The 23,965-nt window shown below is 42.2% G+C and overlaps 1 protein-coding gene across 1 annotated transcript in view; it reads left to right on the top strand.

The window, feature by feature from the left end:
* Positions 1-23,369, top strand: part of DNAJC15 (DnaJ heat shock protein family (Hsp40) member C15) — a 49,647-nt gene extending 26,278 nt beyond the window's left edge. Inside the window, exons 5-6 of the mRNA XM_074988374.1 lie at positions 13,054-13,124; positions 20,447-23,369. Coding sequence (XP_074844475.1) covers positions 13,054-13,124; positions 20,447-20,517 — 142 coding nt within the window. The 3' untranslated portion in view covers positions 20,518-23,369. The remainder of the gene's footprint in view (positions 1-13,053; positions 13,125-20,446) is intronic.
* The last annotated feature ends 596 nt before the right edge of the window (positions 23,370-23,965 follow it).

Genomic DNA, 23,965 nt, shown 5'->3' with positions numbered 1-23,965 from the left:
TAAACATAACTGCTTGGCTCACCTGATTGATCAAGGAGTAGGACTGAACAAACCTGGAGGGTTGAAAGTTTTATGTTTGTTTTGTAATCAAATTGTGCTTTCGTGATAGAGGGAGCACTGCAGTCCTTGCCTGAAGGTGAAATGAAAGATGCTGTTTCTTTATTACATATATTTGCAATGTAAAAATTATTGTGAGCACTGTACACTTTGTATTGCATATTACAGCCGAAATCAATATATTTGAAAATGTAGAAAAACATCAAAAATATTTAATAAATTTCAATTGGTATTCTATTTTTAACTGTGCAATTAAAACTGATTAACCATGATTAATTTTTGAGTTAATTGTCTCCGTTAACAGCAATTAATTGACAGCACTATCTATTTAAAGTTGATTTGCTTTGACAGAACAGTTGATAGCAATAGATGAACTGGTGATTTGGACTTGAATTTGTACTGTTTCAGAGGCCTGCTGTAGAGGACCAGTGCTATATAAAGGAAGAGGTTGCAATCTCCCATTCCTTATTCTAATTCCTATGCACTTTAAAGGTATCCTTTATAATCTGCTTCAGTTTATTTTAGTGTGCAGTGGAGACAAGACAAGAATGCCTTGGGGAACCTTTTAAAGTACTGCTGCTCAAGTTAGTATGTCATCCAGAAACCTTTTCTTCCCTCAGATATCACTTCTCAATCTGGCAATGAGAATTTTGAGTAAATCCAGTCTCCCTGAAAGCAGTGACTCATTATAACTAATAAAAATGATACATACAAATCAGCCGTAGGAAAAGAACTGATATTTGTTGTTTCTTTCACAAAGCCCCACTTCGAAGTTAACTAAGCTGTTAACCGGATCTGGTGTGTAGTTTATAAAAACTTAATAATTGTGTACTCGTTATTAATATAGTGTAAATACAACAAAAATTTTTCTAACGTAGTTTGTGCACGAGAATTCAACAAAAATTAACTCTATGGATAATCTGAAGAGTCTGTGGTGTTCCTTTACTAAGACTGTTTGGGAGAAAGACTAACAGATGTTAAATGTCTTTGAAATTATTTTTGACTTTAACTCATGCTGATTACCGGATGTGCAAATTCTCAGAAAATCCATTTCATGCCCCCCAAATAAACAAGAATGTTGAGGAAGCTGTGTACATCAAACATAGAATTAGTTCCTGCTTGAAATGAAAAAAGAATTCCACCTTAACAATGGAGCTGTAACTGGCCTTTCCATAATAAGGGGAGAAAAATGGTCTTTTGCTTGAGTCTTGTGATTTCCTATTCTGTGCCATAAAATTCATGTGGCTTTTGACAAGTTATTTTTGTCTCTGTGTCCCTTGTCTTTGTCCTTAGCTCACAGTGGTTCTGGGATTTAATTCAGTTTTGAGATTTATGGGGAAGGCATTATAAATGAAGTATTAGTATTGCAGGCTTTGTTGGTGAAGTAATGTAAGCTGTGCCTAAGGTAACAAGACATATCATAAACCTTCATTTTCAATAGTTTGTAACTTTGAACACGCATTTTGCAGCTATGATGGTTTTTAGTATCTGTGGTCCAATCTTGCAAACACCACATTTTGACTGGGACTACATGTGTAAGTTAAGTTAGTCATGCATATTTGTAGGATTGGGCCTTGCATTATTTAACAGCTTAGCTAATGTCTGCATAGGCAGTTTGCAAATTTAAAAAAAAAGTCTAGATAGTTTTCACTGACTCTGCGTTTAAATTCTGCGTTTAAATTTAGATTCTTCAGGAGGACCAGGGAGCAAAAGGTGTGTGTGTGCTGTGGGTTACTTGCTGGTTGCCTTAAAGAGACTGTGTGCTGAGCTTGTGTTTGTATGATTGTTTGGAGATCCATGTGCTGAGCTGTTTGTCTGAGGGACTGTGTGCTGAGGCCAGCAATTGGAAGCTGTGCGCTTCTTAATGAGGCTTTGAAGCCTAACCCATTGTTAATTCATCAAGCCTCAAACAGCCAGATGGAGTAGGAGGACAGCCAGGGCCAGAGCTACATAATGCCTGTTAGTAAAGCGACCAGGGAGCTGAGCTAACAGGAGCAGCTAACAGGAAGTTTCATTTGGGAATTGAGAGGGGGGGAGTTTTGAAGGGGGCTAGATACATTTGGCATTCTTTAAAACCTCTTTTAAAGTAAAATGAAAACTAGCTGATTTAGGTTTTTTTGTTTGTTTGTTTTTTTAAAATCTATCAAAAATCTAATTTTCTGTAGGAAAAAATGCAGCCAGAAGCCCAGCAGCAGAATGGGAGTTTTCCTGTTGCACCCAACGCAGCAGGTATGATTACCTGTCTTATGGACAGGTTGTGTATGTATGCATTCAATGCAAGGAGCTCCTGGCCCTCAGAGACCACGTATGGGTTTGGAGGCCATGGTGGCTGAATTGAAGGAGTTAAGGGAGGCAAAGAGGTACGTAGATGAGGCTTTCTGGGGCACTGCAGAACTGTCCGACCTCCATTCAAACAGCCTTTCAGTAGTGTGACAGACTTTCAGGAAGGTGAAAGTTTCAGGGAAGGAGAAAATTTAACTGAAGCAGAGGGAGAACATCCCATAGTGGGGACCCTCCTTCTAGATGATGATGTGGTATCTTCTCACAGTGAGAATACCTCTCCAGGGGAGGGGTCTCCAGTCACTAGGAAATGGAAGGTGTTAGTAATGGGGGATTCGATTGTTAGAAACATAGACAGATGGGTTTGTGATGACTGGAAGAAATGTGTGGTGGCTTGCTTGCCTGGTGCGAAGGTTGCTGATCTCTCAAAACATCTGAATAGACTTATGTGTAGTGCTGGGGAGGAGCTGTTGGTTGTAGACATGTAGGTACCAGTGATATAGGGAAAGGTAGGAGAGAGGTTCTGGAGGCCAAATTTAGACGGCTAGGAAAGAGGTTGAAGTCCAAGACCTCTATGTTAGTGTTCTCTGACGTGCTTCCAGTTCCATGTGCAGGGCCAGGTAAGCAGACAGAACTTCAGCGTCTCAGTGCGTGGTTGAGACATTGGTGTATGGAGGAGGGGTTTAAATTCATTAAGAGCTAGGGAAACTTTTGGGGAAGAGGGAGCGTATGTGAGAAGGGTGGGCTCCACTGCAGCAAAAATGGAACCAGACTGCCGGCACTTAACAATGAGAGGTACAATGGTAGAGCAGTTCTTAAACTAAGGGTTGGGAGGAAAGGTGATGAGTGGGGAGGAGCACGTGGCTCAGGCAGAGGTATCTTTTATGGCAGGACCTATAAACAGGGATTCCCTATGCTCTACTCAGTAGAGGATTGAAGATGATAAAATATGAGTAAGATCAGATGAGAAACAATCAATTGAAAAATAATCTGTCTGGCAAAAGCAGACAGATAAATAGTGACATGTTTAAAGTGCTTATATGCAAATGCTAGAAGTCTAAATAATAAGATGAGTGAATTAGAGTGCCTTGTATTAAAGGAGGATATAGATATAATAGACATCACAGAAACTTGGTGGAATGAGGACAATAATACCAGGGTGCAAAATATATTGGGAGGACAGAACAGGTCATGCTGGTGGGGGAGTGGCACTATATGTAAAAGAAAATGTAGAATCAAATGAACTGAAAGTTTTAAATGAACCAAAAAGATGAATTGGCATTGGAAAAGGTTCGGAAAAGGGCAACCAAAATGATTAGGGGTTTGGAATGGCGGCCATCTAAAGAAAAATTAAAAAGACTGGGAGTTTTTGATCTTAGAAAAGAGGAGACTAAGGGGGGATGTGATAGAGGTATATAAACTCATGACTGGTGTAGAAAAAGTGAATAAGGAAAAGTTTACTTGCTCCCATAACAAAAAAAATTAGGAGTCACCAAATGAAATTAATGAGTAGAAGGTTTAAAACTCACAAAAGGAAGATTTTCTTCACATAGCGCGTAGTAGGCCTGTGGAACTCCTTGCCAGAGGAGGTTGGGAAGGCCAAGACTTTAACAGTTCAAAAAAGAACTAGATAAATTCATGGAGGTTAGGTCAATCAGTGGATATTAGCCAGGATAGGTAGGAATGGTGTTGCTAGCCTTTGTTTGTCAGAGGTTGGAAATGGGTGCAGGAGAGGGATCACTTTCATGATTACCTGTTCTGTTCGCTTCCTTTGGGGCATCAGGCATTGGCCTCCATCAAAAGACAGGATACTGAGCTAGACAGACCTTTGGTTTGACCCAATATGGCCATTCTTATTGCATGCCATTACAAGGAGCCATCGTAAGATGCAGCTGGCCCATCAGTCTTCACACTGCAGGAGAAGTGTGTCTTGCTAATTTGTCTAGCTGGAGAACTCTGGATTATTTTTTAATGGAAATTAACATAAATTTATATTATTTGCTCGGAGGTTAGGAAATGCCAAAGCTACAAGTGGGTACGCGCTCTTATTACTGTCTCTTTTCCTTATTTATGCAATTCCTTGAATGTACTGGGTTCTTTAGAGAATAAATATACTAATATTGTCCCTGCTTCAAAATTCAGTTAAATTTAGAAGTAATGTCATCTTTTTCTTTTAATATATGCATACCATGCCGCTGGTGGCATGAGAAAAAGATTCATCACAGATTGTGGTCTACAGGTTGGGTCATTAGCTCCCCCAACGCGGGCCATGTAGTAACGGGGAGTATGATGTAAACACTGAGCTGTGGTAAGATGACACACACAGGCTGTGGCCACACTTGGCCAAACTTTCAAAATGGCCGTGCTAATGGACAAATGGAAGAATACGAACAAAGCACTGAATTGAATATTCATTGCCTCATTAGCATTTGCATACTTCTGGCTGCAGTGCTTCGAAAGTGCCGCTTTCGAATGCTCCTGGCTCGGCACGGCTACACAGGGTCCTTTTCGAAGGGACCATGCATATTTCGAAATCCCCTTGTTTCTCGAAGCAGAGGGGAATAAGAGGATTTTGAAATGTGTGGTGTCCCTTCAAAAAGGACCTTTGTGTAGCCATGCTGAGCCATGCACGTTCAAAAGCGGTGCTTTCGAAGCACTGCAGCTGGAAGTGTGTGAATGCTAATGAGGCGATGAATATTCAGTTTAGCGCCTCATTACTAATCTTCGAAACGGCCATGCTAATGGCTATTTCGAAGTTTTGGCCAAGTGTGGCCACAGCCATAAAGTAGTACAAAGGTTACATTAATAAGACCAGTGTCTACTTTTTGTAAGTACATATTTTGATGGTTCTGTGACAGTTTAGGACTTTGAAACTGACTCACTTATGAGTGAAGCTTATGACATACGCTATTGTGTGTGAGTATTTCACAAGTATTGTGTAATCACATCTCAAATGTCACCTTCCAGTGACCTAAGATAGTTTACGCTTGTAGCGTTTTGTTGTACTTTGTACGTTGCTTTTGTACGTGAAGAGAAACTGTCCAGTAGAGCCTCAGAATTGTGAATACCACCATTAGACACTGACTCTCATTGTCTCGCGCACACACATCTTACCTTCCCCGTCACCACTACCTGAAATTGGAGAATCCTCTGCTCTGAGTGGGGAAAAGGGTAATAGGTTGCTGTGGCCAAAGGATGGTTTGGAAAAGCCCTAGCCTGAGTCTTTTCTTCACCTTTCGAGGTGGAAGAACTTTGCCTCTAGGTGGTGCCTACGAGGAGAGAAATTGAATAAATAAAAGGTGGTTCTCTAATCCACAGATGTTCTCTCTACCACATAGCAAAAACCTGCTGCAGACAATGGAGTTGAGATTCTTTTCAGAGAGAACACCACAAGAACTTTTTATAGTGGAAATATTAGGGAGCCTAAATACAAGGGACGCTACCAGCTCCCTCTGTTTTACACGAATGTCCTAAACTTTCCAGAGTTAAAGCCCAATGCAAATTGTGAGCTTGTTCTATGTGGGAGAAACTCAAAATGTATGTATTGTTTTCTCTAAAAAACAAGTTACCAGATTTAAATATATAGGTCAGGCCAAAGGTCTATCTAGACATCCTCCCACTGCTCACATTAAATTCCCTCCCCCTCAGCCAGGCATTCTCCCCATTTCTCCCCCTGGCATGCAAACTGGTGGCAACTCACCATAGCCTCTGGGTTGAAACTGCTGGGACTGCACCAGCTGTGCAGCTCCGGGTCAGAGCTGCAGAAAGAGCCGCCCCTGCTGCCGCCACATGCTTGTCCCACCAAGTGGTAGGACGTGGAGCAGGCAGACGGCACTCCATGTGAGTGGCTCTAAGGAGCCTCATTTTGCCACACAGCATTGTCCTGTTCATTACACGTGGTGAATGGCAAGTATATTGGACACTGTGGCTTTAGATGGTTTGTTTCAATATATGGTGAGTAAATGATAAAGGAAGTATTAATACATTAGCTAGAAAAATTACATCCAGTGGATAAATCAAGAAAATAGTATAAAATAACAGCCAAAATATTCAAAGAGAATCTAAGATAGTAAAAATGATAATGTGTTGTATTTCAGAAGTACCCCCAATAGATTATACAATCAATACATCAATACAGGAAGCAAAGTTGAGAGGTGGTATATTCAACCTGCAAGTGTGATTATACTCTGCAAACATGACTGCAAAATAGCATCATTTACAGTAGGGTCAGAACATTTGTAAGGGTTCGGTGTTGAGAACCTTCCTGAATGTTGAATTTTGCAAATATCTGGATGAACTGCATGGGTGGCTAGGGCACCTCCTGGTGGCTCCAGAAGCACTGCACAGGGTGGTTAGCAGTGCTGCGTAGGTGGCCACAGCAATACCGCGCAGGTGGCTAAAGCACTTTGCAGTGGCTCCAGAAGCACCGCATGGGCAGCTACAGTGCCTCGTGCCACCTGGCAGTAATAGCAGTTCTATGTGGGCAGCTGCAGTGTCTCACATCACGTGGGCGGCCACAGTGCCTCGCGCAGCGCAGTGGCAACAGTGCAGGCGATGATGAGTCACTTGTGAATGTCATGACCTTGCTGTACTGGTTTAATAAGGGTTTGTGCAAGCCACATTAAATTTGCAGTATTAGTGACCCCTGGTAAATTAAGCAAACTGATGATAGATACCATTTTATCAACAATTTTTCTGAGCAGAACTGTACTCCTTTACTGTAATTTTGCCATAACTTGATTCTTGAGCATTTGAATTTCTAATCTTAAACAATACATTGATACTGCAGCTGTTGATTAATCACAGTTAACTACTGTGATAACTTAAATTGTGATTAAAACTTATTAGTGATTAATCAGTTATAATTGCACTGTTAATAAATTTAAATTAGTATATTATTCATTAAGTATTTTTGATGTTTTTCTACATTTTTAAATGTATTGGTTTCCCATACAACACAGAATACAAAAAGCATACAGTGCTTACTTTATTACAAATATTGGATGTAATATTACTGTAAAAAATTGTAAAAATAGTATTTTTTTCAGTTCATCTCATACAAGTACTGTAGTGTGATCTCTTTCTATCTTGAAACTGCAAGTTCTTCAGGTGATTGCTCATGTCCGTTCCAAGTTGGGTATGCACTGGCGCATGCCCAGTTGCCAGAAGCTTTTTGCCCTAGCCAGTAGCCGTAGGGTTGGTGCGGTGCCCTCTGGAGTGGCACCGACATGGCAACCTCTATATGCACCACCCGAGCCCACCTCCTGCTCAGTTCGTTTTTGCTGCCCTGTGGGTCGTTGGAGCTCTTGCTTTATCTATTCAAATCATTAGCTAGTAGCCTATTGCAGTGTAAATAATTCTTGAAGAAGTGTAAATAGTTTTAGTATTTGATAGTTAGTGTTTTAACTAACAGCTGAGGCAGGGCTTTCTGTCCACCTTGGCACTGGGAAATGCCTGGCTCCACAGGCTTCAAGACTTGTTCAAAATGTCGTAAATGTTTGCCCAAAAGTGACCCCCATTCAGCCTCTTTGATTTGCTTGGGGGAAGGACACTTACATGATTGCTGTTCAATTTGTAAGGCCTTTAAGCCCAAAACTTTGAAAGATAGGGCCCAACGCCTTAAAGTCCTCTTAGTGGAGGTGGCTCTTAAGCCTCAAGAGTCTCCAGCAGGAGCAGCGAGTGGAGCCTCCTCGGTGCAAAGTGTACCACCTATGTCGACCACACTGCCACCTCAGGACTCTCAGCACTGGGAGTAGGTGCAGGCACCGTCACCTTCTTGGTGCCATAGGAGTCTATCTCTGGCGCTGCAGAAGAGGAGGAGGCATGAGACACATTGCTCACCGAAGTCAAAGCGAGTTGGCCTCAAGTCTAAGGCTCTGGCACGCACTGTTGAAGGGCAGGAGGTGCATTCGTTGAAGCCGGTGTGGAGTGGGAGCCCACAGGCACTGGACTTGCCCTCAACGCCAGATATGTTTTGAGCGGGACAAGGACTGCTTCAGATAACAGTGCCAGGTCCTTCTCTGTCTATGGAGGACAGGCACCATAGCACTGAAACAGGGCGATGGGGGCTCATGGATGTGACACTAGCGCCAACCGCTGTGCTCATGTCAGTGCTGGCACCAATGTCGTATCTGGTGCCAAATGCTCCAGTGCCAATCCAGTAGACTGTGGGCCAGTTGCAGGTGCCCTATGCTGTGGCGCCGACTCCAATGGCCCCATTGTGGTCATCTGCCTCTGAATTGGCATTGGAGTTAGACTACTTCTACTCTAGCTGTGGGTGGAGTGGGAGCTTGAGAAGGTCGCATCACAGGCACTGTAGTCATCTTTCGGCTGATACAGGTTGGCTGCCGGCTTCACAGGTGACTCAACAGTGGCCCTTCTGGACACTGTGGGCATTTCATGAGGTGCAGGACCAGGCTGTTGGAGTGCCTGCAATGGTGCTGGGACCCCGCTGATCCCAAGCTTGGCGCTGTCGGCCTCACTGGGCGCTCCAACACGGAACACAGACAGGAAGTGGAGGTCGTTGTGGAGTGGCTTGCATCTACCTCCTTGGCATCAACCTTGGCACCATCATCACCGCAGTCACAGCAGGACTGGATCCCTTCGGTGCCGGCACCATCTGTAATTGTACCTCCAGTGTTGATGGGGCAGGCACCAGCCCAGGCACCAGCACCGACTCAAGTGCAGGGAGCAGTATGAGCGCCATTTGTGCCACTTTTTGCGGGATTTTCTGGCCAGCCGGTGTCTATGCCAGCTCTGCCTACAGTGCCCCCTAGTTTGCCCATAATTTCCATGGGGGGCCAAGTGCCTGAGCACGTTGCAACTGCCCTTCTCCGCCAAATGGAGGTGCAAGGGCTATCTTCTTCTTCCTCCCCAGATGAGGCAGTGGTGGGCTGATTGGCCTTATCTGCATTGGAGGATGGCAGGGCATTTCAATAGCTCCTTTAGGAGAGTGGCCCAAAACTTGGGGTTGCAAACGGGGGAGGTCTGGGATGAAATGGTCCCTGTCACAGACATGGTGTCCTCCGCAGACCCCACCAGGGTGGCTCTGCCCATAAACAAAACAATTGCCACTGTGGCTAAAATGGTTTGGCAGACCTCTGCTCCTGCCCTTCCTATGGCCTGTAGGAATGAGAGATGGTACTTTGTCCCATCCCAGGGCAATGAACATTTGTTCATGCACCCCACACCTGACTCCCTGGTAGTGGACACTGCTGACCATAGAGAGTGTCAAGGGTTCCAGGGTCCCTCTCCGAAAAACAGAGAAGCTAAATGCTTGGACCTCTGTGGGAGGAAGGGCTATTTAACAGGAGGGTTGCAATTAAAAAGTGTTAACCAGCAGGCTCTGGTTAGCAGGTACTCTTAGAATACAGTCAGTGCCCTGTCTAGGTTCTCTGAGAGGGTGCCACCCGACGCCACGCAGGACTTCACAGTCGTGGTGGAGGAGAACAAACTGATTTCAAAGGCAGCCCTGCAGGCAGCATTGGATGCTGCAGATGGTGCCACAAGGGTTGTGGCCTCCAAAGTGGCAATGCGCAGGGAGGCTTGGTTGCAGGTTTCTGAGGTCCAGCAGACGATCCAGGACCTCCTGTTTGATAGCCATACCTTTTTTTTCAAATAAGACAGATAAAAGAATTCATAGTCTGAAAGACTCTAGGGCCACCCTGTCCTCCTTGGGCCTGCATACACCTGCCAACCAACACAGGCATTTTAACCCCCGTCCTCAGCAAAGACAATTTCTGCAGCCACAAAGGGATGGCAGTTGAAGGCAGAGCAGGATGGGCAGGTGCCGTTCAGGCCAGCAACCTCAAGGCCACCAAAAGGGCCCACAGGGGCCCAAGCCTCAGTTTTGATGGCATGGTTGAGAGTGTCGGACTGATCTCACCCATTCTAGCATCCCCATTTTTTTCGTTCTGCCTATGCCCCTTTTACCATATGTGGTGCAGCATCACCACAGACCGGTGGGTCCGATATACAGTAGAGAGGGGGATACAACCATTCAGTTCTCTCTGTGCCCCCCTTCCCAAACATCTTCCCTGTCCCTCTTCAGGGACCCCTCTCATGAGATCCTGTTGCGGCAGGAATTGCAATCTCTCCTGGGTTCTGGGGCCATAGAAGTTCCTCCCAGGTTCAGGGGACGGGTTTTATTCCTGGTATTTCCTAATTCTGAAACCAAAGTGGGGCTTGAGACCCATCCTGGACCTAAGAGGTCTAAATGAGTTCTTAAAAAAGAAAGTTTCTCATGATATCCGTGAGTCTCATACTCCCAATGCTGGAATCGGGGGATTGGTTCACGGCTCTTGACTTACAGGATGCATATTTCAATCTGCCCTCCTCACAGGAGATTTCTTGGGTTCGTGGCAGATGGGAATCATTATCAGTTCACAGTACTGCCTTTCAGTCTGTCTGCGGCCTCAAGGGTCTTCACCAAATACACGGAGGTAGTAGCACCACACCTACTCAGGCCAGGGGTGCAGCTGTATATCTTTCACTTGGTTTTACTCACATTCAGCCATCTATTTCATGTTACAGCAAGCTTGGATGAGGTCTGAGCACATGTTGTTGTGTATTTTAAGAACACTTTCAGTGAAAATTTGACAAAACACAAAGAAGGTACAAATGTGAAATTTCTTAAGATAGATACAGCAGTCAATCCCAGATTCAGGAATCTGAAGTGTCTTTCACAATCTGAGAGGAAGTGTGGGGCATAATTTTCTTTCAGACACCTTACTAGACCAGCACTCTGATGCGGAAACAGACCGTGAACTGCCAAAACAGAAAATCTGTGTTCTACTGTTGGCATGTGACACAGGTGATGAAAATACATGTGTCAGTCTGCTCTGTTTAGATCATTATCGAGCAGAAACAATCATCCACACGGATGCAAGTTTGTGGTGGAAGAATTGAAAAATACTATTTCATATTTTTTAAAGTGGAAATATAAAACATAAGAAGGGGCCACAGTGCTCACTTTGAAACCAATGTATTTGAAAATGTAGGAAACATCTAAATTATTTAAATAAATAGTTTTCTATTGCTTAACAGCATGATTGCACAGTTAATCACATTTAATTTTTTAATCATGTGAAAACCCTAATTTTTTTGTTTTTTTTTTTTTTTGTTTTTTAAATTCTAATAGCACTTAGTGCACTTTAGCAATGTAGGTCTGAAATCCCCTGGAAAAGGTGGGCAGACATCATTGTTCATATGAGAACTACTCCTCGAGGTAGCTGAAGTACAGATTGCTTCTCATCCAAGTCTGCACAGTGAGTTGCAGAATTGGGAACAGATCTCTGCTGAATTTGGTTCTATGTGCTCAATCAACTAGATTTCAGCAGCCTATTTATTAAGATAAGGTGAAATAATGGGAAATTATGGTCTAACAGTTTGATATAAAAATATTTGAAATACAAATCATATTTTCAATTAGGTAATTTTCAGAGCCTTTGGACCATGATCTGAATTTTATTTCCATCACGTTTTCTTCTTTAGCTCAGTTCTGCACACCACTTTTACATCATATGTAGGTTTTGTTTTATCTGTGCCAGAAGACTAACAATTACAGTATTTAGGCTAGCTCCCCCTCCCCACCAAGAATATAGTGAAGCTGAGACCTGACGTTCCTGTACGGATAGTGGAGTTGGGTTCTTGGAGGCTTTGGTTTAAAAGGGGGAAGTGGTGGTACAGGTATGGGCCGCATAGGCTAAAACAACAAGATGGGGCCGGAGGAGGGAGGGTGTTACCCTACAGCATTCGTTAGTGGAGGGAGAAAAAGCTGCCTCCTTCTTGCTCCTATTACAGTGGTAAATGCTGCCACAAATGGTGGCTGCATTTTCTTGTCAACTAATTTAAAAAAAAACAAAACAAAACCCAAACCGTACAGATTCTAATACAAATGTTCCTCTGCACACCAGAAGGAACTCTGCTACTGTGTTGGCACAAAGGTTCTGTAAATGGCTATTTGCTGGTAAGGTACACACTTAATTTACTAGAAGCACACATTTTGTGTTCCTGTCATTGAAAGGAACAGCTTTATGTAGCAATTGTAAATTAACATGTCCCTGACTGTGACACATTGAACACCTTCGGAAAAACAAAAAATACAGAGTTTTCTTATCTCACTGAAATAAAGAGTTATTTCATATTGCCATATTTTAATAAATACTCTGTACAGGTTCATAGTTAAAACAGATATTAGATGCTTTGTTATTGATCTCAAATATATTTTCCAGAAAGACAGGAAAAAACAGCTGAATCGATGTAAGGTTTTGTCTGTGCTAAACAGTTATGTGCAGGCTTCCATTGAATTAGCTAATGCTGTTTGGAGAGGAAGTGGTGTTCCTACAGTGACCAAAAACATCCTTCTGTCAGTATAGTACTGGGATAGCTACGCTGTTAAAACTGTGCTAATATAGTCTGTCACATCTATGTCAAGAACTGTTTGAATTTTGGAACAGACAAAAGTTGCCCGTGTTCCCACACTGCACTATTTTTTTTTTTTTGTTTAGTTTTGTTTTAAGGGGAAAAAGGGGGGTACTTCCATCTCATTGTATCTTGAATGGCTTACTAAAATGTTGCTTTCTGAAAGGTGTAATTGTATGTTTTGTCCACAAGATGGTGAAAACCTCTAGTTTTAAATTGTCTGAAGTCAGTGCAAACTGATCATTTACAACCTGAATGTGTCACTATAGTAAGCACTTACATTTATTTCTACAGTCCATCTGCTGACAAGGCCAAGATTAGAACAGCTCACAGGAGAATCATGATTTTGAATCACCCTGATAAAGGTAAACTTTCATTTTCATTAAAATTGGGTGGAAAAAATGAGCCCCTTTCAGTTTACTTAGACTAATTCTAGCTAACCATTTATGTAATTCATAAAATTACATTTTGTGTAATAGTAAGGCTTAAGCTTTTATACATTGTTTTTTTTTCCCCAATAAGTAAAGCTTTGTGTGCCATAACAGCACTAAGTAACACTGCAGCCTTTTGAGGTAGCTCTCTAGGTCTGCAATTTACTGGTTGTTACAGTGTTGCAGGAGTCTTGAAGAAATGAAAATACTAGCTATGAAACTCCCACTTGTGTTAGACAAAAAGTGCTTGAAGTGGGGTTCTCCAGCCATAAATATATCAATGCACAAGTATCTAATGGACATGTGCTATAATCACTGAATGCATCAGATTATGGATTTTTAAAACCAGTCCTAGAAAACTGTCTTGTCCTGGAAAACTGTAAAGCTGGGCAAAGTTGCTTTAATTGGTCAGATTTTAGTGTGAATTATCTTCTAATAATAAGCCTTTTTGTAACTTTAACTACACTACAGCTGCTTAAGAAAGTAAGACCATATGTTCACTCCTGTTTCTACTTTTCAATAACAGATGGTAAAGAGTTGCACTTTATTTCAAAAGTCAAAAGGGGGAGTTAGTTTGTTTCTTGTTGACATATTTACAGGATTTTCCCCCCCAACCATCATAATAAAAACGTAATTGACCACTAGCTATATAAGATGTTGAGTAAGCACTTTTCTTTGATGCCTTTTCTCCACAGATTGCTAATGACTAATTGTGTTGCTTGGTAGATTGATACGCTGTTCTGCTTTTTAATTTGTTTTTCTGTAAAGTGCATGTACACTACTCTGAAAATAAGAGGAATTCTATTGTATTTCTAGTATATATTGCTGGTAAAGTAAATAGTTTAGAGAACAGAGTGACAAAAGTTTAGATTAGCAAATATCATTGGTATTGCAGTAGCACCCAGAGATCCTTAACAGGATCTTGTTTCATTTAGGCTGTGTGGTAAATAAACATATTAAATTATCCCCTATTAAAGTGTCATAAATTAAAGTCTACCACTCCACAACTGATGATATCTGAGCAGACCAGTTGCACTTGTCTGGAGCTCTCTAGGCTTTAACTGGGCATGATGCAGACTGAGCAGCCCACCTGTGCGCGGTCACTCATGTTGACATGGTGAAATGCACCAGCTGGCCTGGCAAATGAGCACTGACTGATGGAACCACATAGTTATGCAGCTATGGGATGAGGAGCAGTGACTGCAGAAAGTTTGAATGAATAAGGCCATTTCCATGGAACTGTGCAAAGAGCTTTTCTCAGCCCTGAAGCAGAGCAGTGTCAGAATGAGCCCTGTTTTTACAATTAGGAAGCAAGTGAAAACTTGCAACACCAGACTGCTAACAGTCAGTGGGGAATTGGTTTGGAGTGGAAAAATCTACCGTGGGGGCTGCTGTGATCTAAGTAGGGTACTCAATAGACTTCTGCTAAGAAAGTTAGTGGCCTGGAAAATGTTCAGAACATAGTGGATGGTTTTGCTATGGTGAGGTTCCCTAATTGCAGTGGAGTGAGAGATGAAACACATATCCCTTTCTAGGCCCCAGACCACCTTGACAAAGCGTACAGAAACCACAAGGGGTACTTCAGTTGTGTTGCAACTGCTATTGGATCACAAGGGCTATTTCACTGACATGGGTGTGCAATGGTTGGGAAAGGTACACAATGCACGCATCTCTGGGAACTCTAGTCTGTTCAGAAAGCTCAAAGAAGGAACTTTCTTTCCAGACAGCAAACTAAAAACTTGTGCTGTTGAAATGCCATTGGTTATCCTTGGAGCCCCAGCCTTACCTTTTGCTCCCTTGGTACATGCCCTGTTTGTCAATTGAAGGTCCCTCAGAGCATCCACACAGCTTTTTTGTCGACAGCAGTGTTACACCTCGTGGATGAGAGGCAGAATGCTACCAGCGAAAGTGCTGGGTTTTGTCAACAAACTGACAAAACACATTTTGTATGTAGAACATTCCACCAGTTTTGTCAACAAAATCAGCGTTTTGTCAGCAAAACTCACTAGTGTAACTGTAGCCAGGGAGGGAATGCACAGCAGTTCCTCCCCAGCCAGGCAGAGCCTGCACACCCAATCTGTCCCTCTCTTGCCTTCTACCTGCAAGGCTCAGGGCTTCTCCCCATCCATGTCTCCCCCCTCCAGCCTCACTGGAGGGCAGCAGGATTGGAGCGCCAGCCTGGGCTACCCACTGTAGCAGGGGACTGAGCCCCAAGCCTGACAGGTCTGGTTCAGACCAGCCATGGGCTACATCCAGCTGGTTCTTTACACAGACAGCTTGGACCACAGTAGGTAGCAGTTCAGCTATGGTCAGACAAAATGAAGAATGGTGGTAGAATTTGCCTTTGGACATTTAAAGACCTCAGTGACAGTAATATTCCCATTGTTGTTGCTGTTTGCTGTGTGCCTCATAATATCTGTGAAAGCAGGGGGAGAAAATTTTTTAATGTGGTGGGAATTGTCAGACTGTGTGGCAGCCAATTTTGAGCAGCCAAACACCAGGCAATAAGAATACATCATGGTGCAATTGCCTCTCTGTGAGGCTTTGAAAACCAGTTTCCTTACTAACCCACAGTGATGCTATACTTGGGTGTTGCTCCTTACCAAGTCCCCTGTTCACTGAATGTGCTGTAAACTACCTCTTCCTCCCCAACCCTACTAACCACAGTGTGCCGAAGGAGTAAAGGGCCTTTTAACCCTCAATCCATTAATTTTTATTATATTCACAAGCACTGAGGCAGAGCAAAGAGGAAGGATAACCCAGGGTGAATGTGCAGATAATCCTGGGGAGTAGAAGTAAAAACAAGAACAGGTTGGTTACAATTGCATTGCAATAACAGTCAAAGCCTTGGGAACTGGTGCCTTCTGCTTCTTGTATACCTCCTGACATTGAGGGCAAAGGGTACCAAAGCCTTCCCCCCACCCTGATACCTGGGAAAGGAGGCTGTGGAACTTGGTGACTTGGGCAGCAGGTTCAACACAGAGTTTTGCTGCACCCTAGTGTCAGCTGCCTTTCTTGAACCTCAACCAGCATGCCTCAAAATACCTGTTTGTTCCCTCATCAGCCACACCATCTCATCCTGTGTATTATGCTCATGTTCCCTGCATGCTCTTCCGTCCTCTTAGTCATTGTGCATGCTCTTTGACAGTGCCCCCTCCATACACTGAGTTGTGTCTTGTTAGTCTTGGAGGAATGCATCAACTCACTGAATGTGTACTCCCAAATTGTCTTTTTTGAACTTCTAATCTGGGGCAGTATCTGCCCTAGTGTGGAGAATGCACCTATGGACAAGGTTTCAGCTGCAAGAATACAAAGCAAGAGTGTAGCATTGACTGTGCATGCATTGTTTAAGGTTATAGCTGGTTTTAAAAGAACCACTTCACTGGAAGACACGGCCCGAACAACAGTGTTGGATACTGCACCAATCAGTGTGCTGAACAAGCATGGTAACCCATGAGAAAGAGAGAGGAGATCTTTTGATATAGCCGTTCAGACATCTGGGATTAATAGTTTCAGCCTGTAGCCCTTTCTCCCATTGCAACCTGGATGTTGCTTGAGGATGGGCTTTAGTGTCAAGCCCTACACAAACAATGTTTGTTGAATAGTTTGCTTGTGTAAAAGAGGCAGTGTCAGATTGATGTGGAGAGGAGCAGGATTTGAACAGGAAGCACAGCCCCACATCACCCTTCTTAAAATGCTGGTTTTCAGGATGGGGTGAATTCCCAAGCGCAAACATGGTCTTCTGGAGCTTAGCAGAGAGGTAGTTCTTTGTGGCTTCGGGGCTACCACTTGTAACTCTTCCCCAATTTCACCTAGGCGACCAGATGTAGTGATTCTCCTGAGGGTAACAGAAACAGAAAAGAAGCAAATGCTGCTGATGTCTAGCTACAGACCTGATTCTTATGCTCCAATGTTGGGTGCCGAAATTATGCCAAAAGAGTGAATACTGGAATGGCATATGTTGGTGGATGAAGTAATGTAGACCTTCGCAGAAATCTGCAACAGATTGCAGGGTACCTACATGAGAGCTTCAGAAACACATCCATGGGGGATTCCACTCCCTCTCCAGTCTACTAGCTATTATCCTAATTTTTATATTCAGATTAAACATTAAAAATACTAGCATTTAACCTGTCTACTTTGATTGGAAATGTGTATTCACTGGAGGTTACTTCCCTGCCATCATATTCCAATGATAGTACCTCCTGTGAGGGCACTGGCTCCAGAGTTTTAAAACAAAGGTCTTGACTGTTGTGGGGGAATGGATCCTCCACTTGTCTATGTGTTCTCCTCCTCCATCTCCTACTGTTTCCCATCAGCAATGTCCTTGTTGTGCCCAGGGTTGCCTGGGCTGTATCTATGGAACATTTTGGCTGAATGATGGGGGTTGCTGTCTAGAAACGCATGCAGCTCCTCATTGAAGCGCAATGTCTGTGACACAATCAGAGTTACTGTTCACCTCCCTTGTTTTTTGGTATGCTTGCCAAAGCTCCTTTATTGTCACACAGCTATGCTGTGTGTCCCTGCTGTAGTCTTCTTCCCCCACATCCCCTGGGTAACTTTGGTATAGATGCTGGTGTTTCTTCTGCAGGTTCAGAGATCAGCTGATATGAACTCTTCCCCCACATGGTGGTTGGATCCAGTTTCTCCTATCTGTTGCGTACTGGGGCACCTTTGCAGCCCTGGGCATCCCCGGTCAGCTGTGCTGCTGAACTGTCCACACTAGTTAAGCAGGAAATGAAAATTCAAAAGTTCCCAGAGCTTTAACAGGGGAGCAGCTGCTTCCTGTATTCCTGGCTGAAGTACAGCAGAGTTGAAATTGCCCAGGGCAGTCACAACAGAGTCCTCAAGGATGCCTCCTGAACAGGAGTGGCTCCCTCCCTGATTACCATTGGGATGCACCGCCAGCACGTGGACTAAGCTGCAGGCAGCTGCTTCAGACCCACTGCACCAAAGGTGGTGGGAGCAATGGCCCCCAGGCATCATTAAATATCTCGGAAGCAGCAGGTGTGTGTGGAGTATGCATGGGGAGGTGAGGAGGCGTGCAAGGGCAGCAAGCAGAGCTATAGGAGAGACCCGACCCTCAACTTTGCTTGATCAAGGCATTCAGGCCTGGAGTATTCCTGGAAACCAGGCACCATGGATTTGTACAATACGCTGTTCCTACTTCTGGAGGCCAGTACCTTCAAATGACACAGTACCGTGTACATATCAACACATGGATGTCAGCCTCTTGCAGAGGTGGAGTACAGGACTTGAGCCCTTTAGGTCAGTGGAAGGAGCTTGGTATTGTGAGTGCATACATTCTAAATTCAACCATATGTGGCATGTGTTGACCTAACTTAGCAGTGTAAAGCAGGCCAAAGAGTAGGAATAAACTATCCATTTTCAGAATGGAGTGGTATTCTCCAGAGGCTTGTGCTGGGATCAGTGCTGTTCAATATGTTCATAAATGATCTTCAAAAAGTGCTGAGGTGGCGGAGTTTGCAGATGATATAAAATTACTCAAAAGAAGTCCAAACAGGACTGCAAAGGATTTCACAGAACTGGATGACTTGGCAACAAAATGGTACATGAAATTCAGTGTTAAGTGGAAAGTTACAACTCTACATACAGAATGATGGTGCCTAAATTAACTGTTACCCATTTAAAAAAGAGATCTTGAAGTCATTTACAGGACTCCAGAGTACTGTAAATTCCTAAAATACTTCTCACTGTGCATATATCATCCTTAATTCCTTCTCCATCTTCAGAAGACTTAAAAATTATCCCCAGTCATCAGTGGAACATGTGCAACTGAATAATGTGCCTGTCCTTACTGTGCATCAAAACAATACCAGGGAACCTAGATGTAAAGAAAGTTGTTGTCAGTTTCATCCAGAAGAATACAGTGAGACAAAATGGCTTTAAACTGGAATGTTAATGGAGAGAGGTGACTGCAATGATTTTAATATACAGTGACAATGTAACTATGTACTTCATAACAATTGAGTAGTAAACATACGAATGAAAGAGACATTCAACAGCTAAAATACAAAGTGTAAAAATATGCCCAAAATAGACTCGCAAAAACTGGCAGAATGCTCTCCCTCCCCAACACACACACACACACACACACACACACACACACACACACACACACACACACACACACACACCACTCTTCAGAAGCACCCAGCAGCAAAAACCAAAGTCAGTGACTGAAGTTTTATTCACAATTTTTCATTCATAAGAGCTAATACTTAGGAAAGGGTTATTCAGGGCACAGTGATGTTTAAACCACCTTTTACTGCACAAAGATAGAGGTGTGTTCTAGTCAGTGATGAGCTACTGTTACAGACCTTATGTTGTTTTTGGTGACTGTAGGCAGATGGTTGGCACTCAAGGGGAGAATAAAAAAACAAACGACGACCACTGAACTGTAATCAGATTGTTAGATGGAGCATAAAACAATGACACTGTTCAGGACCAGAAGTTAGAAGGCGTACCATGTTTAAATAGCTTTAATGTGACACTTTTTTGGCTGGTATTTTTGTGTCTCTGGCTATGTCTATAGTAGACATAGAACTGGACTGCTAAAACGCAATTTTAGCTATGCCATTTGCGTAGCTAAAATTGACTTATCAGCAGTCAATTTCAATGTCTGTCTATATGGAAGAAGGTCAACAGGAATGTTTCTCCTGTCAACCTTCTTTAATTCTTCTGTTCATGAGGAGTTCCGTGGTTGACTTAGATCACGGAAAGTGCCATTTGTGTATGTGCGATACAAAACCCCCAGAAGATCGACCTGTTCAGGTTTGATCCCGAGCAGGTCGATCTTTTGCAGTAGTATAGACATAGTCTCTGAAACTAGAAGGGAGTTGTCTTGATGTATGTTCTTGATCATTCTGTATCGAAAATTTGCTAATAAATTTTGCCTCAATTTCTGGGGAGAGGAGGAGGGTGGGGTTCTAGCTGTTCTCATTACATAAACAGTACAGGATAGCTGACCTTGCTTAACATGTGGAAAAACAGTGCATTCAGTCTAAATATTGCAGTTAAATGCCAATATAAGATGATTTCAGAGAATAATTTGACTTCACTTTGACTGATTGTTGCTCTGCATTTATTTTTCACAGTGATTATGATTTTGATTGCATGTTTGTACTGTTTACTTATCCACTAATTTAATTTATCTCTTGACATTTTCATGTGAGTTTATGAAGGATTTCTAATATTTCATGTTGATATAAATCTATTTTTCTCCCTTTTTTCAGGTGGATCTCCCTACTTAGCAGCAAAAATAAATGAAGCAAAAGACTTGTTAGATTCCAGCACCAAAAATTAATGTCCAGGGACTTCCATGATAGAATTTTTTATATGTTCCTGTCCACTGGAAATCCTGTAGATATATTGTGCAGTATCTTCTTGCAGATCTACATGGTTTTAACACTGGATCATATAGTTATCCGTCTTCATTATTAAAGATCTAAGACTATTTAAAAATCAAACTGATACATTTTTCAATATGTTTCATTTCTAGTATATTTTCTTCCTCAGTCGGTTGTGACTCTTCGGAAGCACTGAAGCTGGTTCTTCATTGATGCTTCTTTTTAAAAATGGTTTATTACAAGTTTGTTCAATATGACTAGCTCTCTGGAACTTATTTTACTTAATAGAAACATTTGTATTGTAATATAGGCTTTATGTGTTAACTTTATGATGGTGATGCTGTGTGGCTCTGTCCCTTGAAGTGGCTCTAGAAGGTAAAAGTGTGAAAGGCTTGCCATATGCTGCATTCCTTTCTTTTGAAATAATATCATAGATGCCATTTCAAAGCTGCTGACCTGGACAAAGTGACTTGAGTATTACAGCAAAATGCTGGTTTCCCTATCTCTGTGTTTTAAGGGATGTAGAATCATAAAGAAGAATCTCACCCTGATATTTTATGGGGGGAGCTGCTTAGACTTTTTACGTGATAAGATAGCTTACCTTAAGGTCACTGTCTCTTTGTGCCTCACTGCACTTCTGAGCTTTGGGAAGACCAGCACCACAGTTCCGTAGGTGAGGACACTCTGTTTGAGAGTGAGGGTCAGTGACATGCATGATTCCATTCATATTATTAGAGCTGCTTAAGTTCCTCCCAATCAGCTGCCTGCAGCAGAGCACACCTCTGAGTAGCCAACATGGCCTCTTCTGATAAGGATGGACAATCGGATTCCACGAGCTGTCACCTGAGAGGATTAAAGAGAGGCATAAGAGCAGGGGATTCTTGTTTTTCTAGTTCAGTACTGACTAGCATCCCTTTTGTGACCATGGTCAATTGACTTAATTGTTGTGCTGTAGTTGCTCTATAAAATACTAGCCAAAGGGAAGAGTATTGAGCCAATTAGAAAGTTACTGTTGGTAATGAAGCATGATGACACTCAGCAGAATAGAAAGTATATCCATCATACTTGGACTTTTTTCATGGGAGAACCCTTGGTGGGATATTTACAATATTGGCAACAAACCAGTGCCTTCCACAGCTGGGTTCAACTTCTGTAACTAGAGGCTGTGGGGTGTTTTTCTTCCTGTTCTTCACTACACACACATACTGTTGTATAAAATGTGTCAGTTAAGTAGAATATAGCCCCTTTTACTAATCCTCCTCAGAATCCTTAGATTAGTTCTCCATGCAGTGCAGTGATGGTGGTTAGTAGGACACTTATGAAGCAAGTGAAACTTTTTGAAACTTTTGTCAGCCCACTTCAAAAAAAAAAAAAAAATAAAGTAAAAAATGCCAATGCCAGCTATGGAAGAAACATCAAAGGTTAGGTCATCTGGTCACTCTTCCCACCAATTACAGATGCAGGCTGTGTAGGACACTGTATGGACTGGTTAAATCAGTGTGATGTAAATCATTGTTTAAATCACCAAATCAAAAGCTTCAACTTAAAAAATCAATTTAAATTGTCATTTTTCCATTCCTATCTCTTTTCTGAAGTGCATTTTTATTGGCTGGAATCATGATTAAGATGTTGATTTATTACTAAACAGCCTTTATACTAAATTTGGTACATCACTTTTGCTACACAGAAGTATACAGTGTAACTATGCATTTATTTAAGCAATTATAGCTCAATATTTTCAGTTTCTTATTAATTGTACATTTTTAGTCTGTCAGAAAATGGTGAATGATGTATTGATTTGGATGAGAATTAACTTTTTGATCCTGATTTGTGTCAAGATGAAGTAAGGTGGTAACTGAAATTTAATTAACTACAAAGTAGCCATAAAATTGATTTTTATTAAACAAAACAACCTTAAATGCTTTGGCTCCATAAGCATCTCTTATCAAAATATGTTTCACATTTACAGCTGAATTATCAAAAGTTTACGCCGTAGCATATTTTGTATTAAATTCAGTTTCATTTTAAACAGGCTGTTTTAAAAAAAAAAATAAAATAAAAAAAATTAAATAAATCAATTTAAAGCAAAAGAATTCTCTTTAACTTTTGTCCATTTTTCTATGAGCTTTTTTGTGTCACATGATACATTTAAAGCAAAATAAGTATAGCACTGCAGGTCATACTGAAGTCTCCTGCTGTAGTATGGATATAGATCATGTAAAATTAGGTTTCTGCTGTGACCTCTCATTGTTTTTTTTAAAGCAAAATGAAAGCATACCTTTAAATCTGTTACATTTTAAAATCAGTGTACATGTACATCTGTGAGTCCTTAACAGCATCACTTCTGAGAGAGAATAGCAGCAATTTCAGGTAGACTTAAGATTAGATAGACCAGTCAGTGATCTGGTGTGTGTTAAGGGAAAAAAATCAGTTTTCTGTCCCTGATTTTTACAGATAGACTCTATAATTGATCTGGACCACCGTCCAAAAGAAATTGCTCTGAATGGCAAGCAGCAAAAATACTCTAATGATTTTATGAACTGACTGTTGTTCCCAAATGAGAGCCTTTTCTCTCATTTCTGAACAAAAGAATTCATAAAAGGTCACATTTCAAAAACATCAATTGAAACAAAGTCATTAAAAGCTCTTCCTCTTGCTCTGTTCTTAATTAACTTACCTCCTCACAGCTTTCCAAGAAAATTGTGGGGTTACTTTTTTCCAAACTGTATTTGTATGCTTTATTTCAAGTGAATTGAATTTTCCCTGTCAAGAGCTACTGCTTATCACAGATTGCTTTTGAGGCAATGGCTACGTCTACACGTGCCCCAAACTTCGAAATAGCCACGCAAATGGCCATTTCAAAGTTTACTAATGAAGCGCTGAAATGCATATTCAGCGCTTCATTAGCATGCGGGCGGCAGCGACGCTTCGAAATTGACGCGGCTCGCTGCCACGCATCTCGTCCAGACGGGGCTCCTTTTCGAAAGGACCCCACCTACTTCAAAGTCCCCTTATTCCCATGAGCTCATGGGAATAAGGGGACTTCGAAGTAGGCGGGGTCCTTTCGAAAAGGAGCCCCATCTGGACGAGATGCGCGGCGGCGAGGCACGTCAATTTCGAAGCGCTGCTGCCGCCCGCATGCTAATGAAGCGCTGAATATGCATTTCAGCACTTCATTAGTAAACTTCAAAATGGCCATTTGCGTGGCCATTTCGAAGTTTGGGGCACGTGTAGACATGGCCAATGTTACTTGTCATGTCATCTTTTCTCCATGTTTTCTTTATTTCTCCTTCTTGAGTTCAGTTGTTTCCCTTTTCTTTGAAATAGCTCTCTCCTGTCCTATTTCAGATTCCTATGCCCAATCCCCTCTGCCAGGCATAAGTCTGGTCACTGATTTCTTGCTGC

This window comes from Carettochelys insculpta, chromosome 1 (assembly GCF_033958435.1).
Source record: "Carettochelys insculpta isolate YL-2023 chromosome 1, ASM3395843v1, whole genome shotgun sequence".
Classification (NCBI taxonomy): domain Eukaryota; kingdom Metazoa; phylum Chordata; order Testudines; family Carettochelyidae; genus Carettochelys; species Carettochelys insculpta.
This window is presented reverse-complemented; position numbering and strand designations above follow the sequence as displayed.